We start from the raw sequence: 17246 nt of genomic DNA, 5'->3' as shown, positions 1-17246 counted from the left end.
ATAAGCACAGAGACCTCTCCAAAAGTAGGGTTTAGTGTATCTCTTACTTTGCCTACCTTTCCTTTCTTTGAGAATGACACTTATAGTGGTTAGTGGACACTTGTAGAAGTAATGAACATTTGTAGAGGCAGTGAATACTTGTAGAGGTAACGAATATTTACAGAGGTTGTGAACAGTGGTAGAGTAGTAGTGAATACAACTAGAGGTAACAAACACTTATAGAAGTAGTGAACAGTGGAAGAGAAATAGCGAACACTTGTAGGCATATTAAACACTGGTAGAGGTAACACTTACAGAGGTAGGTAATGGACACTCGTAGAGGTAGCAAAAAGGCAATGTTTATCAAAGGATCTGCTCCTACTGCTCAAGAGTGGAGCTCCTTCCTCTGAGGGCCAACTCTCAGCAGGTATTTGCTTGGGCATCAGTAACTTTGACCTTGATTCAGTCAGATGATTTATACTTCTATGTGACATACCCAAAGGTTTTCTGAAAGAGTGTAGTCACATTATTCTGCCCAGCCCTGTGCCCTGATAGATCGACCAACATAAGTATATGCCTCATCTCAAAACTGGGCTCCTCCCAGCCCCAGTATAAGAAAGGGGACTTTGTTCCTTAAATGATTAACGAACGAGTCATCCTCCCCTACAACCTTAGGCCCTGGGGCTCATTATACAGATAAATATAAATAGAGGAAAGGGGAGAGTAACTAATAATCTCCCAAGAATATTTTCACATGTTTCACTGATGGAGAAGCAGGAACATTTATTTAAAAAATAATTTTATTGATATGACTATAATGATGATAGCCAATCCATACATAAGATGAATATAAGTCCATTGTTTTTATCTTAGATTTATTGACATTTCTGGGTGCTTTTTAAAATTACTATTATCATAATGTCATTTCTTTAGTTTTGTGACTTCTCTCTCTGTCTGATCCCTGATCATTCATTTTCATAATTGGTTTTTGTATTCAGTCTCACCACATGAAGTCAGTTATTCATTTAGGTATTGGAGAAACATTCTTGTTTTAGTCAGATGCTCTTGAAGTCCATCACTAGGAAATAAAGGATTTTAACAAAAATTGACAAAACAGAATCCATGGCTTCTTTGCCTATCATCATCTTTCTGGAATGGCAGTAATTGAGATGTTTAAATTTGGATTTATTCAAAAATTTTAATAAGCATCTACTATGTATCAGATGTCATTCTAGAAACTGGAGATTTAGCTTTAGGCAAAATAGAAAAAGCATTACTATGCTGACTTTTGTCTGTCAGAAGACATCAATTATAATATTCCCTTTGCTTCTCTATATCTGTCTTTGTGGGCCAAATAGAATTATAAATATACAAAATAAAAGATAACTCTTCTGAATGGGCACTGAATTTTCCAATACTACTTTATACTGTGTTGAGCTTTCTACCTCATATTCTTTTGGAATCATGTGGGCTGTACAAGTTAAATAAATAATATATGAAATTGAACTAAAGACCAATATCCCGGTCACTAGCTATTATCTGAAAAGCTAACATTATCATTCCAATGTTCAATATGGGATATTTGGCTTTCTCATATAGCAAGTCAATCAGTGAGCATTTATTGCCCACTTATAAAACTCTGGAGCTGGAGCAATATGCTGCACCCTTCCATTGAAGAGGAAAACCAAACTCCCTTACGACCATTCTGCCAGGATTGTCAAGATCACCCTTGGTGTCTCACATTCCCCTGGAGAATTGCCTTGTCATCATACATTTGTGCCCTCACCTGCCCAGAAACTAAAAAAGGACTTTTCACTGGACTCAAAACCAGAGTTTTAAAAAAGTGATGACATGTCTTGGCAAAATCACAACAGTTTCATTGCTTCTACCTGCATCCTGCTCGCCACTCCCTCAAACCATAGTTAGATCTTTAAACTGGATTGAGGATTGAGGGAGCCCTGTGTAATCTAGCTGAATGTATTCATCTTTTAAATAACACCTTCTTCCCTACAACTGGCCAGAAACTTGAAGATAATTCATCTACCAAACTGAAACAGTTGGCCTCTTCTCCTTTCTCTCCTCCATAAGGGGCATTTTACTGAATTTCTGATCTTTGGCTAAGTTCAGAGAAAGCACAGAAGCTCCACTGTGAACTCCTTTAATAGTTAGAATTTTTCCTAAAGTATGTGCTATCAACTATGCTTAAAATCAACTAAGCTTAAACATAGAGTAAAATTTTCTAATGTAAATTTCACCTCAGTAAATTATTAATTAAAAAAATAGAATGAGTCATAAGTAGATATATGCCGTATTTTATATATATCCTTCAACACTTTAGTCTTTTTTCCTTATGGGCTGCATAAGATTCTGATAGGCATGGGAACTATAATGTGCTAAAGAAAACTTTGCTTAGACTATTTCCAGCCCTTCAATTTTGCTTCCCAGAAATATCTTTTGCTCAATCAAGTTGAAAATATTTTGGTTTACTAAAGATGTTCTTAGAAGAATTGGTATACATCAATGATTTTTTAAAAACAGTTAATTTTCAATCCTGCTTAAGAGAACATTTGAGGTATTATAATAGTAGTATTTATAGCTGGCAGAAGTAGAGACAGGGCCAAGTTTTTCATCACTCTGAAGGTTGAGGCATTCCTATGATAATTGGAAAATGTTAAATGAATTGAGGTATCCCAGCTGAATGGATGATGTTATTTTAGTTCTAAAAGTCAGGCATTCATGGATCTCTGCTTAAAGCTCTTTTGTAACATAAAGAATAAAAATGTTTGGACATCTTAGAATGAATCTTAAATTGTCTACTTCTCCTTCCCCAAGCCAGAGTAACAATGTTGGCTATTAAACAACTAGCATGCACTTTTGGCTTTCTTATCTGCGATTCTTAAATTTTAATGAAAATCATTGCCCGTTCACCTAATGAATTTAGGAATTTGACTAGGTCCCAACAAGTTAGTGCAATGGTACCCTTCATCTTCTTCAGACCAACATTCATCCAAGATTCTAGCTGTGGTTGAAAAGTAAGGATTGCGTATACCTTGGTTTTCTCTAAGACTTCAGCCATTACAGAGCTCCCAAGTACATTGGTCATTAAAAACACTAAGATACAGCAATGAAAATTCCTGAAAAAGTTATTGCAACTCATAACTGTACTCTTCCTACATATAATACACTGCACTGGAATGTCCCCCTTAGTGAATTCACAGGCAGCAACAGTCCCATATAAAAAATGAAAGCACCTTTAAATTCCCTTGGAAGACACCAGAGCTTAGCACAAAGCTTATTTGTAGAAAGGCTGAGTATAAAAATAAATCTATTTTAATAAGACTTATGAACTGATTCTTTAGCCATTAAATACCAGATTTCTCTTTTTATGGACCTCTTCCATCTATAACTTACATGTTTAGTCTATATGCCTTACTCTACAAGATAAGTAAGTATAAGATCAGGTGTCTACTGTGAATACACTGTAAAATATTGATTGTTAAAGTACTATTAAGTTATTTTAACAAAAAAATATTTAAAAAAGAATCCTGTGTGTCCTGTGTGGGTAGATACACTATCTATCTGCTTATTAACATAGGCAGGCAGTATTGTTAAATGAATAGATAGATGAGAATGTTAAGAGGATACTTATGGATTATTTGCTACAAGGAAAACCGAGGTATTCCAGATCATTGAAGCAATAAAATTGGTCTTGGGTTTGGGTGGGAAAGGAGAGGACTTGGGTTCAAATACAAGTTGAGCCACTGACTGACTGACTCATTGTATGAATTTAGGCAGGATAACTTTTCAGGGCCATTGTGGCTTTTTTTTTCAGAAACTGAAAAAGTTGTGCTAAATGTACTGAGTGATCTCTGGTTTCCCTGGGTTCAAAAATTTTTTGTCTTAGGTAAGCTCTTCTATTTCTAGTTGAGGAAACATCTATTTGGCTTAACATGTTAAGGTTCTCCCCACAGCTACTCTTAGGAAAGGTTCTCTTCCTCCTTGTCATCTCTCTACAAAATATACATATACTCAGTTCAATTACTTCCAGTACTGTGAAAGGAATTATACCAGAAAACAACTTCTAATTTAGGCTAATTAATAGAATCAATTACAGGTACAAAACATACACTCACACAGACACACACAATCTGGAACTGTCTAAGCTACAATCCAGTTTTTACTTAAAATATGTTCCTTTCTATATGTCTCTGTTTAATCACTTAAGTTTAACTTCATTTTGGGCTGATTTCTTCCCTCCATTTCCATCCTATTGCCCTTTGCATCCCCACTGCTCCCTTCTCATCACTTGTTCTCTCTCCTTCCCTCCCCTGCCCTTGCTTCCCTTCTCCTATTTTCCTTTCCCCCGTTTTTTATGTCTCTGTCTCCCTCTATCTGAAAAATTTGTAATAATTGTCTTTTTGCAATCAATCTCTAAAATCCAGTTTTTCATATCTCTAATCATGTCAAATGGTGCAGCCTGTTTGTCCAGGATGAGCTACATGCCCATGGATTACTTTGAGCACCTCTTTGGGTGGACCAATCCACCTGGGCACCTAGCTTTTACAGAATAATCTTCACCTCTCACTCCTAACTCTGGTCTTTCATAATTCTTTCCTTCCTGCCCACCCCTTTCTCTCTTGTGTTTCTCACACTCCTGGACTGTTTAGGTGAGCCTGATCCCACAATCTTGGCACCCAAGTGCGGCCTGAGCCTTTCTATACAGTCATTTTTAACATAGAGGCTGTGTACAGAAGCTTAAGTCCTAATCATTTAGAAAGTTAAAGTGGCAGATGACCTGAGAAATTGAAGTGGGGACAGAAGCATTGAGAGGAGCTCTTCTGTTATCCATGTACAGTTTCTTTCTTTATATCATTCAGATTCTTGGCTTCCTCATCTTTATGCTTTCCAGCTTTGAGTTTCATCTCTTTTGCTTCATGCCCTTAAAACGGAGGGGGATTCTAAAATTGTAGTTTTTTTGAGTTACCAGAGGCTCTTTCCTGCACCCCTGCCCACTCTGAGATAGTTGGCTTGTCTGCTTTCCAAGGAGCAGGATTTGTATTAAAGAACCAGTTGGCATCAATGCCCAAGTGCAGATGTCCTGTCATGTATGATGGTGCCTCATTCAGAAAGCTCAAGATAGAGTAAAATAAATTAACAGCATCTTGGCTCTGTGCTCCATTTACAACTGTTAATTTAACAGGGTCAGGCTTCCATCTCTGAGCAGAGAGCTCCTGGCAGGTACAGCTGCTCCCGTGCCCCAGATTGTGCTGTGTGTGTCCCAGTAGGAGTCATCAAGAGCAGCAGGATAGGGAAGGTGGTAGTGCATCAGAAAAATGAACAGGGTGGCATCATGGTGCTGGGAAGAGGGAGCAGGCTGAGCCTCTGCAAAACACTTTTCATACACTCGTTTCTTTGTATGGACACACACACAGTTACCTGAGGAAGAAGAAAAACTTGTCCTGAATTTCACTGGAAAATTGTCAGCCCTGCTTTTGTTCCCACATGTAGCTTATTTTAAAAAATATATTTGCATATCCACTACATGTTGATGTGCCTACATAGCAGTAGGCTCATATGCTTGTCCAAATTATGTCAGGCAGGCCTACACCATGATTAGCTGGATCTAGGTCACTGGAGCAGAGCTGGTATGACAGGTGAAAAACATACCATTGTGTTGGCTTGTTGTGGCTTAGCACTTCAACTGGAGCAAAGGCCATGGTCAGGCCAAGGTAAAGATTGGGGGCAACCACAGGACTTGGTACATAATAAGCACTATTTTATTATTGGTCTTTTGAAAGAAAGTTCCTGCATTGTTCACTGTTGTATTTCCCTAGTGCTCAGAACAATGTTCACAAAAGTTATGTGCTTTAAAGTTGAAGGAAGGAATACATGGGGACTATAAGTAACCACATTGGGGCACCATGGTGAGCAATGGAGCTACATAGAATTTGGGTGCTTGCCTACATGTTTCTCTCCATGACTATACCTTCTATTCCTATCCTCTGATTTAATTTCCTTGTGGAAAAATATCATTTGCAGCATGTTACGTGATAAATGTTATCAAATGATAAAAATTTTGTATTCTAGTCTCTTGCTTTCAGTACTAGTATGACTCTATTGGTGATAATATAAAACTAATTTTAGGTTTAAATTGCTTTGGGAATAAGAGTTTGTGATTTGGTAAATATATGCTGCTTTTTCAAAGGTAGAAATGGTGTTTTCTATTCTTTTTTTAAAACTCAAAAATAATGGCTGTTTTCTGTCTTCAAATTGTGAAGATATAGTGTGTTGATTACTGATGTTGGACTACACACAAGGGAAAGTAGAAATCATTTTGTGACCAGCATTCTGAATTGTCATATTCTGAACAAAAAACTCTGGAACTGTTTTGCAGTTTATACAAAACCTTGATAGAATTTGTTGTCTAAACCTTTACCATACTTTTTGTCCTGAAGCTATTGATTTCTTGACTAGACTTGAAGTCTTAGGGAAAAAAAAAGACTTTGTCGAAGTATTTTTTAAATGTGAAGTTTTGCACAGAGCTCTCAGAAACCCTGAAAAAACAATATGTTTCAGAGCCCTTCAATTAAAACCTAGGGTGGGTGTGAATTGAATTGCCAAGGTACATCTATAGAGAGGCTGGTTGAAGTTTGGCAATGCAGAGACATTGAGCTATGGAAAGAGATACATATAAAATAATGCCAGCGGTTCTGCAAGGTCAAAAGGATATGAAGTTTTCCCACAAAATAATGTGTTCTCTACCCAATTCTCCACGATGGAGAGAGAGGAGGCTTAATTTGAATTTCCACAGAATTGTTGATGTCTGTGCTTGGCACAGTATAAATTATTCAATAAATATTTGTTAAATCCTGTGATCTGCAGGGGAAAAATAATATCATCCCATCTCTCCTTTTTTCCCCCCTTCTCTCCTTGAAGGTTGAAAAAAACGATGAGGACCAAAAGATCGAACAAGATGGCATCAAACCAGAAGATAAAGCTCATAAGGCCGCGACCAAAATTCAGGCTAGCTTCCGTGGACACATAACAAGGAAAAAGCTCAAAGGAGAGAAGAAGGGAGATGCCCAAGCTGCTGAGGCTGAGGTGAGTGAGAAGAAGGATGACACCCCTGCTGCTGGTGCCACGGAGAAGAAGGAGGGAGAAGGTCCCACTACCACTGAGGCAGCCCCAGCCACTGGCCCCAAGCCTGAGGAGCCCGGCAAAGCAGGAGAAACTCCTTCCGAGGAGAAGAAGGGGGAGGGTGCCTCAGCTGCTGCTGCAGAGCAGGCAACCCCCCAGGCCCCTGCCCCCTCAGAGGAGAAGGCCAGCTCTGCTGAGACAGAAAGTGCCACTAAAGCTTCCACTGACAACTCGCCGTCCTCCAAGGCAGAAGATGTCCCAGCCAAGGAGGAGCCTAAACAAGCCGATGTGCCTGCTGCTGTCACTGCTGCTGCTGCCGCCATCCCTGCTGCAGAAGATGCTGCCACCAAGGCAACAACCCAGCTTCCAACGGAAACTTCGGAGAGCAGCCAAGCTGAGGACAAGATAGGTGAGCAACGGTGAGGGTCAGAGGCCATGAGGGGGTTGGGGTTAGTGCACGGGAGCCTTCTGGAAGGCCAGGCCACCTGGGCCATCAAGGGAAAGGGGAAAAGTCTAGATTAGAAGGTGTTTTCAGGAAATTAAGGAAAGCTGTGTTTAATTCCCCAAAAGGGCAGGATAAGAACGAACTCTGGCCACATATATCCCAAATGACTCCAAGCCTCAGAGAGAACTCTGCCAGGACTAGGAAGAGCTGGCAATTATCTTATAAATAGGATTAGCATAACCAGGAAAACTAGATAATCCTAGTTTAAAAAACAATATTCTGTGTGCAGGATAGATTTAGGTTAATAAGTAATTACTGAGGCCACATATATTTTTTGAATGGGATTTAGCTAGTGAGAGTATTTGGCTCTAGGAAGTGCCTGTTACAAGTATAGCCAACTCTTTATTAATTCAGATGATCTAGTTTGTGAATTGCCAGCAGCAAGCACATAATCTCAGACCACCTTTCCCTTATCCTACAATATGTTACTGGGCATTCTCCCTATCATCAAATAGTGAGTAGTGTGCATATATATTTGTATGCTCAGAGAATGCTAATTGTATCATTAATTGGGGTCAAACTAATTAGAGAAATAAGTCTGTTGATGTTTTCAAAAACAAAAGAAAAACTCCAAATATAGAACATATTATGAAGTTAAACATAAATTATCATTTTATTATAGAAGCTACTTTCTACCATATGCATAAATAATTGTGTGTTGACTATGATTATCAAAATGTTCTGGATTTTCGTTGATTTGGAGCTCTTACTTGAAAATTGGAGTGTTTTCACTATTATTGCTAAAGAGCTTGTGCGGAGTTGAAATAGAGCATTACAAAAGCAAGAAAAATTTAACAGGCTTTTACCACTGGAGACTAGACACACCCCTCACCCCAGCTACCCACCCACAGTGCTGAAGGAGCCCAATAGTCTCCACGGTCTTTCTCTAGCCTAGCATGACTCATGAACACCTTTCAGCCACAAAGACCTTGAAGGGAAATTTGCTTCTGTGACAGTTAAAAGAATTGGGTTTACTCCTTTAGAACTTCATGGACTTAACCCATGTGTCCAAGGACCCGAATTTAGACTGGACCACATTGTGTCTTGGGAAAGGACTTACTCCATGAGGATGCTTTGAGAAGTGTTTTAACATCTGACCATTATATTGAGAAAGTAATTATTGTACATTTCCTTTTACTTCTGTTTTCCCAAATTAGATGGTGGAGATGGGAGATGGTTATTCTAAATATTTTCAGTTAAACCTCTTTCTTACCTCAACTTTCTGTAAGAAGCCAGGTTATATTATCATTAGCATTCTCTAGCTTGAGATAAATCACATGCCTCTTTTTATCAGTGACTCATTGTCAATCTTTATTCTAACTACATACTTGCCTCAGGGGCCAGACTTTGGGGTTAAGAAGATGAGAATTTTTTTTTCCTGGACAAGATAAAGCATGTGGAAAAGAATAGGCTATGCATTTTAATTCACTCAGCAAAACAAACTTTGTTAATTACTTTTCTTTAGGTTGAGGACTTTAGACTCAGATATGATGGCTAGAAATCATTTTGAGTATGACAGACTACCTTCTGCATGTTTTCACAAATCTTAGAAATTAATCATACTTTTAAAATAATAGAAAACATTTGACATTGCTCAGACCATACTTTTAAACAGGGATTTCTAAAGTTGTGAGCAAAGACAGAAAGACATGATGTGATTTTAGATATATAACAATGATGTGGATTAATAGAAAGAAGGACTTTTTAAATCAACGAAAAGTCTAAAATATAATATATTTGGAGAACATTTAGTTTTATTATTCTTCAGGTTATGATAATCTAAATTAATTGAGTATGTAGTATATGCTGAATAAATGTCAAATATTGAATGAATAAAAATTTACTAGATTTAATGTATAGATAATTTGTTCACTGGCTCATATAATCCTCCTGTAACCATGCTTATTCTACTTGTTTATTTGATTAAAAATGTGTCTGGTAAGGAAAAACAAATAGAGATCGTGCTCCGTCCTAAATTTTACAAGTTCTGGCTGAAAAATATCTCATTAGCTTGATCTTATTATGTGCATTTACAGATAATTGAAGGTGTAGGTAAAGTTCAACTTGAACATAATCATAAAGACCAATTTATTTTACATTGTTTCTTACATTGTTTCTGAGCTTTGGCTAAGCAATGTCCTCTGGGTTTGATCCTGAAATGCTGCCTATAGTTTCTCTCTGGACTGATGTATCTATTAGCCTTCCCTGCTGTGTGTAATGAGCACAAATTACCCAGATATAGTGAGTTTCATGGAATCACAGAAAGTAGAGGTGACAAGGAGAGCTATCACAGCATCTCTGGCCCAAATTGCCAGAGGCCCTGAATAGCATTTTCTTCTATCTCCCGTTGGATTTATTTCCAGTCCAGGTTAAAATAATATTTCTAGTTAGGTTCTACTGTTTGGAAATGGATGCTAATTTTGGGTTTCCTGGTAGGGTACAGAGAGATAATCTGAGAAGGTGGAGTGGGGTTGGCGCAAAACAAGTCGAAAGAGAGAATTCGAGACAATAATTTAGTCAAAAGTTTTAGACCAAATCTGATCCCTGCTTTAATATATATGGAAATGCTTTATAAAGTATAAAATACTGCTTATTTTACCTTGCTCTCTCTTCCTTTTTTTCTTTCCATTTATATTAACTTTCTACTGTGGCAGGCCTTGGGGTCACAAAGATGAGTAAGATGTGCTTGCTGATCTTAAAGAGTTCTCATTTGGTAGTGGGGATAGGATGAAATTCAGGGAGTGGTGTTGGAAACATTCACAGTAATAATCTCAACTCAATTAAATTCTGCAAACAGGTATAGAGTGTTCTCTGTGCCAAGGCACTGTGGGAAATAATATGAATGAACTGGTGTTTCTTGCAGTTTGATACATGCTATAAAAACATTTTTACAGAGTGTGTGTCTCTATAGCTGAATTACTAGCCAAAAGAATAGATGCAAAATATACAGTTTCTGGAATGATAATTATGTGTAAGAAAGTGACCTACTCAGTGCCTATCTCTGTATTTGGGGAAATTCTTTTTGTTCCCCAGAACAATGTTTTGCTAAGACTCAAAGTAACCAGTTATACCACTTTTCTCTCTCCAAAATCTAGACCCCCTTTCACTGAGCTCTGTGTTAGATGTGAGATTTCCCGAGGATATTTATGCTTATTTGGCAGAATGCCTCATAGACCATTTTGATTTGAAATGTGGTTTCAACCACTTCCTAAATTTACACACCACTCATAAAGAGTGAAATCTGGATTTTGAAAGTCCATAAATGGTGTCTATAAAACATGGGTGCCTGTCAGGTACTCAGTGGCATGGTGCTTAAATACTGCTGATTATTAAGCTTTTATGGTGCACTTTTATATTACTAGAGCAATAATTTTTATTTACTTTTCTTGACAACAATCCCGTAGCATTTGACAATATTTTTCTTTGTACTTTTACATTCTGAAATTGGGGGCAAATGAAATAGGTTTTGTGCCCACAAGCACAGTCAAACAAAACAGGGGTCAAATTGGTAGACATCTAAATCTTCTTAACTTCAGCCCTGCAGTTCTTTATCTCTCTTTTAAGGCGCTATGTTTTATCTCAATTCTTGCATTTTTTTCTTTATCTTATCAGTTGTGACACTTTTTAATTATTGTTGAAAATGTCATCCAAGACTTGCCTTGGGCATTCTCTGTCCTGCATGCCCCGGAAGATAATGCAGAGGAAAGAACCTTGGACCCAGGGTTCTAGTCCTTAATATTCCTACCGCCCAGCTGTGGGATCTTAGGCAAGCCACTGCTTCTCTCTGGTCCTCAGTTGTTTCATCTTCAAGAACAAGGTCTAGAATAGTTGGTTTTTAAGGATTTTTTTCAAGGTTTAAAATAAAAAGTTTCTATAATTGGTGGTACTTCGTAGACATTTATTAACTGGCAAGCCCTGTGCTAAGAGCTATGTGGAGATTATCACATTTAACCATCAGAACCACTCTATGATATAAGTACTGTAATTTCCCCTTTTCCTTTTACAGGTGAGGGATCTGAGGTTTAGAGAGATGGTGGTTCCTAATCACTGTCAACAGCTAGCAAAATAGCAGAACCAGGAGCTGAATCTTGACAGCCTAAATACGGAGACCACATATTAAACCTTGACACCATGAGTACTACTCTGGAAGAAACAAAGACAAGAGAGATGCCTAAGAACTCCAACTTTCTGTCCTAATCTAAGAACACCCCCCTCATTTGTATAATTGGGCATTAAAGACTCACATTTACAGATGGGTATCTAGTAAATAACCATAATTCCTGGTTATAGTGCCCTCAAAGCCCCATTCCCCCAAAGTGATTGGGAATATTTAAAAGTTCTGAGTCAAGAGTTCTTAGTTTGAAAATCCTTTAAGTACTGTTTTACTAGGCCTAAGAGCTGTAAAGATCATCTGAAATAGGTGGTTCTTAATAAGAGTACTACTGACTCCATTAAATATGCTGGGAGAACTAAAAATTAGAAACTGAAATTTTCAGATCTCAACCAGGTGAAAGTAATTTCATGTATTCCAGGTGATTCCTACCCTAAATTTGGATTTTAAAAATTAATATCTTAAAATTCACGTTGACATCCCTCCCCTCTTTTGGCAAGTGCATTTTCGAAAGACCCTGATATCTTTATATTTATAACTAAAACGATATGAAGAACTTAATAGGACAGATTAGAGAGCACTCTCTATCTCTTCAATTAAAAAATTGTAAGTATAGAGAAGATAAGATGTGTTTTAGAATCAAGAAATTCATATTGTGAGGCTTTTGGTCTGTTTCTTTCACAACTCATATTAAATAACTACTATCTTCTTATAAAGAAGCAAGGAAACAGAATGACATGTAAGTAACTCCTACAATTACAAAGCATTAGAACTGTATTTGGAACTGAAAATCAAACAACAATTTCTTAAAAACATAGAGTATGTTTCAGATGTAATGCATATTTACCAAATATTTTTTCTCTTTCCTCCCTCCACGCACATGTGCACACACACAAGCCCAGAAGGAGGAGGAGAAAGAACCAAAAGAAGGAAGTGTTACACAGTCAGTCCATTTGGCTAAACATGGAGAGAGAGCAGAGCACTTAAATTAATGGACTAAAAGCATTGTATGGCCATCACTTTCATTTTGTTTTTATAATGATAGATAGCTTCACTACATAAAGAATGAAAAGTTTTCTGTAACTATGCATAAAAGAAAGGGAAGAAGGAAGCCAGTGGTGCTGGTTAAACCACAAGATCTGAGCCCTTGAAGATCTCCCAAGATTCTTAGCATGCATAAAGAAGAAGGGAATGTTTGAAAAGATATGTAAGTTTTGCCAGCTCTCTTAGTCATGTTTAAATTTTGTGCCATAAAAAAATGACTGAATTAGATGCTGAACCTCAGATAATCAAGAATATTTGAATCACTTCTTTCTTTGAAAAAGCTTTAGTCAGTTTTTGATCTCAGAGCAATAACACTTGGCTCTCTAAGCCAAAATAATTTATTTCTGGGCTTCTTAAAAAGAATTGCCCACAAATTGTTTTCATAAGGATAATGAATAGTATTATGTTTTTAATTGATCCAGTATCTTATAGGATGTATATAATGCACATGCTCTGTATTTTCAGCATAGAAGACTAAATACCACCTAAAATCAAAGGTACCTTGGTTCTCATTCATATTCTGCAAATTATTTTAGGCCAGCTCTGTTTGTAAATCTACAATGAACTGGGGAGAGTTCAAAGTTGAGACTAAGGCTATCTATGGTGAAATATCTGAAAAGTAAAGTTCTGCTTAGGCTAATTAGTGGAAAATAGTCCAGGAAGACTTATTGGTGTAGAGGTTACCATCACTGAGTCTTGAAGGACAAGAAGTACTTAATGAAAATGGGTACTTTTTACAAAAAACAAAACACACAGAGACACGCACAAAAAACCTCATTCAAAAAAAAAATTAATCACAATTCAGCAGTAGCTATTGAAGATTAACCATTGGTCAAAAAATGTAGCTCCATGCTATGTTTTGTTTATTGTTGAATCCCTGGCACTTATAACAATGATGGGAAAAAAGGAGATAGTAAATATTTGATGAATGAGTTAAGAATGAATGAACCATGTTATTATAGTGGAGAAAGTCTAACAGACTATACAGCCTTTAACCCCCGGGCAGGCAAATTCCTTGAGCTCTTTGAGTATGAGTTTTTCCTTTTATAAAACAAAAATGTTGGACAGAGAATCTCAAAATCACCACCATTTCAATAATGCCCATGTAATGACACATTCTAAATTTATATGCAGATTCTAAGTGACAAGAAGCGGCAGACACTTGCTCACACAGAAAGCTGTGCTGCTATCAACCTTTCTGCTGTTTCAGAACTGGAAGGTTGTGTTGTTACTCAGGGGTATTCATCATGCTTGAGGTAGCCAGATTTCAAACCATTTAGAGCTTCATAGACCAATGTGAGCATTTTGCATTATGCTTAGAAACATATTGAGAACTAGAGGAAACCAAGGCTGCCGCCTTCTGAAAGCAGGTGATTAATTTCATTCCAGCTCCATGAATGACCTGTGTATGTGGCTCTTGCCAGTGTGTGACAGGTACACCCAGGGAAGGAATGATCTGCCAGGTTTCTTGGCTCCTTTTCCTCATTTGACATGTTTAAGTAATCTTTACAAGGTGTTAAGAGTCTCCTGAACCTGCTGTGCCCCACTATAGGATGAATTGTTAATACATTTCCAAACCAACAGTGTTAGGACAGACACCAGAAAATAGGCTTTCCCATTTCTGTTGCTTTTTTCCCACAAGAGTATAAACATAATTTGTGTACAGCTTGTGAGCCATTCAGTCTACAGACCATAGAGGACATTGGCATAGGAAGTTGAACAGGTTTTCTCCCACGTAGAAACTGTAACTGAAGCAACTTATCATGTATTTGACAAAAAAGACAGACAGGACCCCACTTTGTAAAACTGTCTCCAGGCCAATATAAGGGCTAACAAAGCCAGAGTTTAGCAATGTGGTTGCAGCATTCTCCCCATTGAAATAGTTAGATCCTTTTAGAAAGAGTAGCAACAATGGAAGATTTCTGTTTCCCTTTTTTCTTCTTTAACATGGATGGCTTAACTACAGTAGGTTGATAGGAGAACCTGGCTTTCATTTGAAAGTACAAGTCAGCATCCTTTCCTTGCTAGTTAAAAATAAAAGAGAGAGAGTAAAAAAATAAAGCAAAACCCTGCCACTTTCTAATTAATTCTTTATTTGTGCTTTCTACCCTAACCAAAAATCAGCCATTTAAGATGTACCACTGTATTTGTAGGACATTAATAGTGGTCTTGATACAAAATTGGTACAGTTGTTAAACTACATTGCTTTTGAACTGCTATGAGGAGAAACCCATCTCTATTTTCCTACTATGCTGATAAAACAGGTTTTTGCAGGAATGCCAATCAACAAATGAAGAAATTGTTTTTCATATTCAAGATTAGGCTGTGACTCTTGTATATCATGTATACAAGATCATGTATCTTGTATACTCATGTATACAAGAGTCTTGTTTATCACATCAGGAGCCTCTTTCACAGAGGTAAATTGAAATATCTGTTAGATTGAGCATTAGCACATTTCTATGTAGTACAGAATAATATTTCTCTTCCCCAGTCTCTCCCTATAGTATTCATTTTAGTCATTGTCTGGCCATTTGTCCTGAGGTGCATCATGATTGAACATGGGTATATGTTACAATATAAAAAAAATACCAAACAAACATAAATCATTATGATCAACAGCTTTATCAGATATCTGCAGTTGTGTGTCAGTAAACTGGCTCTCCAAAAAAGTAAAAAAATAAAGAAAAAGAAAAAAATACCCAAAGCTCAAAGAGCCCTGATTAATAGTGTTTGACAATCTCTATACTATAAATATCCCCATGGCTGATTTCAAGCTACCTATGAGTTATCACTGAACACACAGTTGGGAAGTAATGCTCTCAAGTAGCCAATATGAGTCAGCTCTATCATACCCCATATCAATATGTTTTAATGATTTAATAAACTTTATTTTTTGTAACTCTAAAATACTGGAGCACTAATTATCAGCTCCTAAACAATGTATCAGTACAGAAGCACATAAATATCTATTTATAGCACTCACCTACATATACGCATATGCATGTGAAGCCTTGAGATTAGTTTTAACATTTGCAGTGGTTTCTGTTATGCATTGGACATTTATTAAAAGTTAAGGAAATGGGTAAAATCTGGAATTGTACTTGCTATTCAATTGGGAAAATAATTGTTACTGAAAGGATTAATCTATTGTACTCACAAGTATGATTTGAGCTGCACCTTTTCAATGAGGTTTCCTTTTTTTAATTTTTTTTATCTTTTCAGAGATGAAATCTGAGTGGATTGAACTGCGACATTGCAGACTTTTTATTTTTATTTTTTAATTTAATCTTTATTGTATTTTTTCCATTACCATTTAGTCTCATTACCATTACCCCCAGCAATCACCACATTGTTGTCCATGTCCATGAATCTTTTTTCCTTTTTGATCAATTCCTCCACTCCCTAACCTCTCCCTGCCTCTAGCTGTCATCCAGCTCTCTATGAGTCTGTCCCCGTTTTCCTTGTTAGTTCAAGGGGAGTGAAACGATATGGTATTTGTCTTTCTCTGACTGGCTTATTTCACTTAGCATGTTCTCCAGGTCCATCCATGTTGTCACAAAGGGTAAAACTTTCTTCTTTTTTATGGCCAACTAGTATTCATGGTGTAAAGGTCCCATAGTTGTTTAACCCACTCATCTACTGATGGACACTTGGTCTGCTCCTATGACTTGGCAATTTTAAATAATGCTGAAATGGACATAGGGGTGCTTATGTTCTTTCAAATTAGTGTTCTGAGTTCCTTTGGATATATCCCCAGAAGTGGGTTTGCCAGGTCAAAAGACAAATCCATTTTTAATTTTTTGAGTATTTCCATACTGCTTTCCATAGTGACTGCACCAACCTGCATTCCCATCAACAGTGCAAGAGGGTTCCCCTTTTTCCACATCCTCGCCAGTGCTTGTTGTTTGTTGATTTATAGATGATAGCCATTCTGACAGGTGTGTGGTGATATCTCGTTGTGGTTTTAATTTGTGTTTCTCTGATAATTAGTGACGTCGAGCATCTTTTCATATGTCTACTGGCCCTCCCTATGTCCTCTTTGGAGAAGTGTTTATTCAGGTCCCTTTCCCATTTTTAAATGAATTATTTATTTTTTTGGTTTTGAGTATTTTAAGTTCTTTATAAATTTTGGATATTAACTCCTTATCAGATGTATTGGCAAATATGTTTTCCCATTCTGTGGGTAGTCTTTTTATTTTGTTGATGACTTTTTTTTCTGTGCAAACCTTTTTGGTTTGATATAGTCCCATTTGTTTATTGTTTCTTTTGTTTCCATGCTGGGAGAGATATATCCGATAAAACGCTGCTACAAACAATGTCTGAGATTTTAGTACCTATGTTTTCTTCTAAGATTTTTATGGTTTTGGGTCTAAAATTTAAGTCTTTAATCCATTTTGAATTTATTCTTGTGTGTGGTATAAGAAGATGGTCTAATTTAATTTCATTTTTCTCCATATATCTGTCCAA

At 37.1% G+C, this 17246-nt stretch overlaps 1 protein-coding gene across 1 annotated transcript in view; it reads left to right on the top strand.

Moving 5' to 3' along the window:
• Positions 1-17246, top strand: part of GAP43 (growth associated protein 43) — a 98937-nt gene that overhangs the window by 47495 nt on the left and 34196 nt on the right. The window contains exon 2 of the mRNA XM_054572298.1: positions 6916-7525. Within this exon, the coding sequence (XP_054428273.1) occupies positions 6916-7525 (610 nt within the window). The remainder of the gene's footprint in view (positions 1-6915; positions 7526-17246) is intronic.

Source organism: Pteronotus mesoamericanus, unplaced genomic scaffold, assembly GCF_021234165.1.
Source record: "Pteronotus mesoamericanus isolate MK-2021 breed Mesoamerican mustached bat unplaced genomic scaffold, CSHL_Meso_final contig_228, whole genome shotgun sequence".
Classification (NCBI taxonomy): Eukaryota; Metazoa; Chordata; class Mammalia; order Chiroptera; family Mormoopidae; genus Pteronotus; species Pteronotus mesoamericanus.
This window is presented reverse-complemented; position numbering and strand designations above follow the sequence as displayed.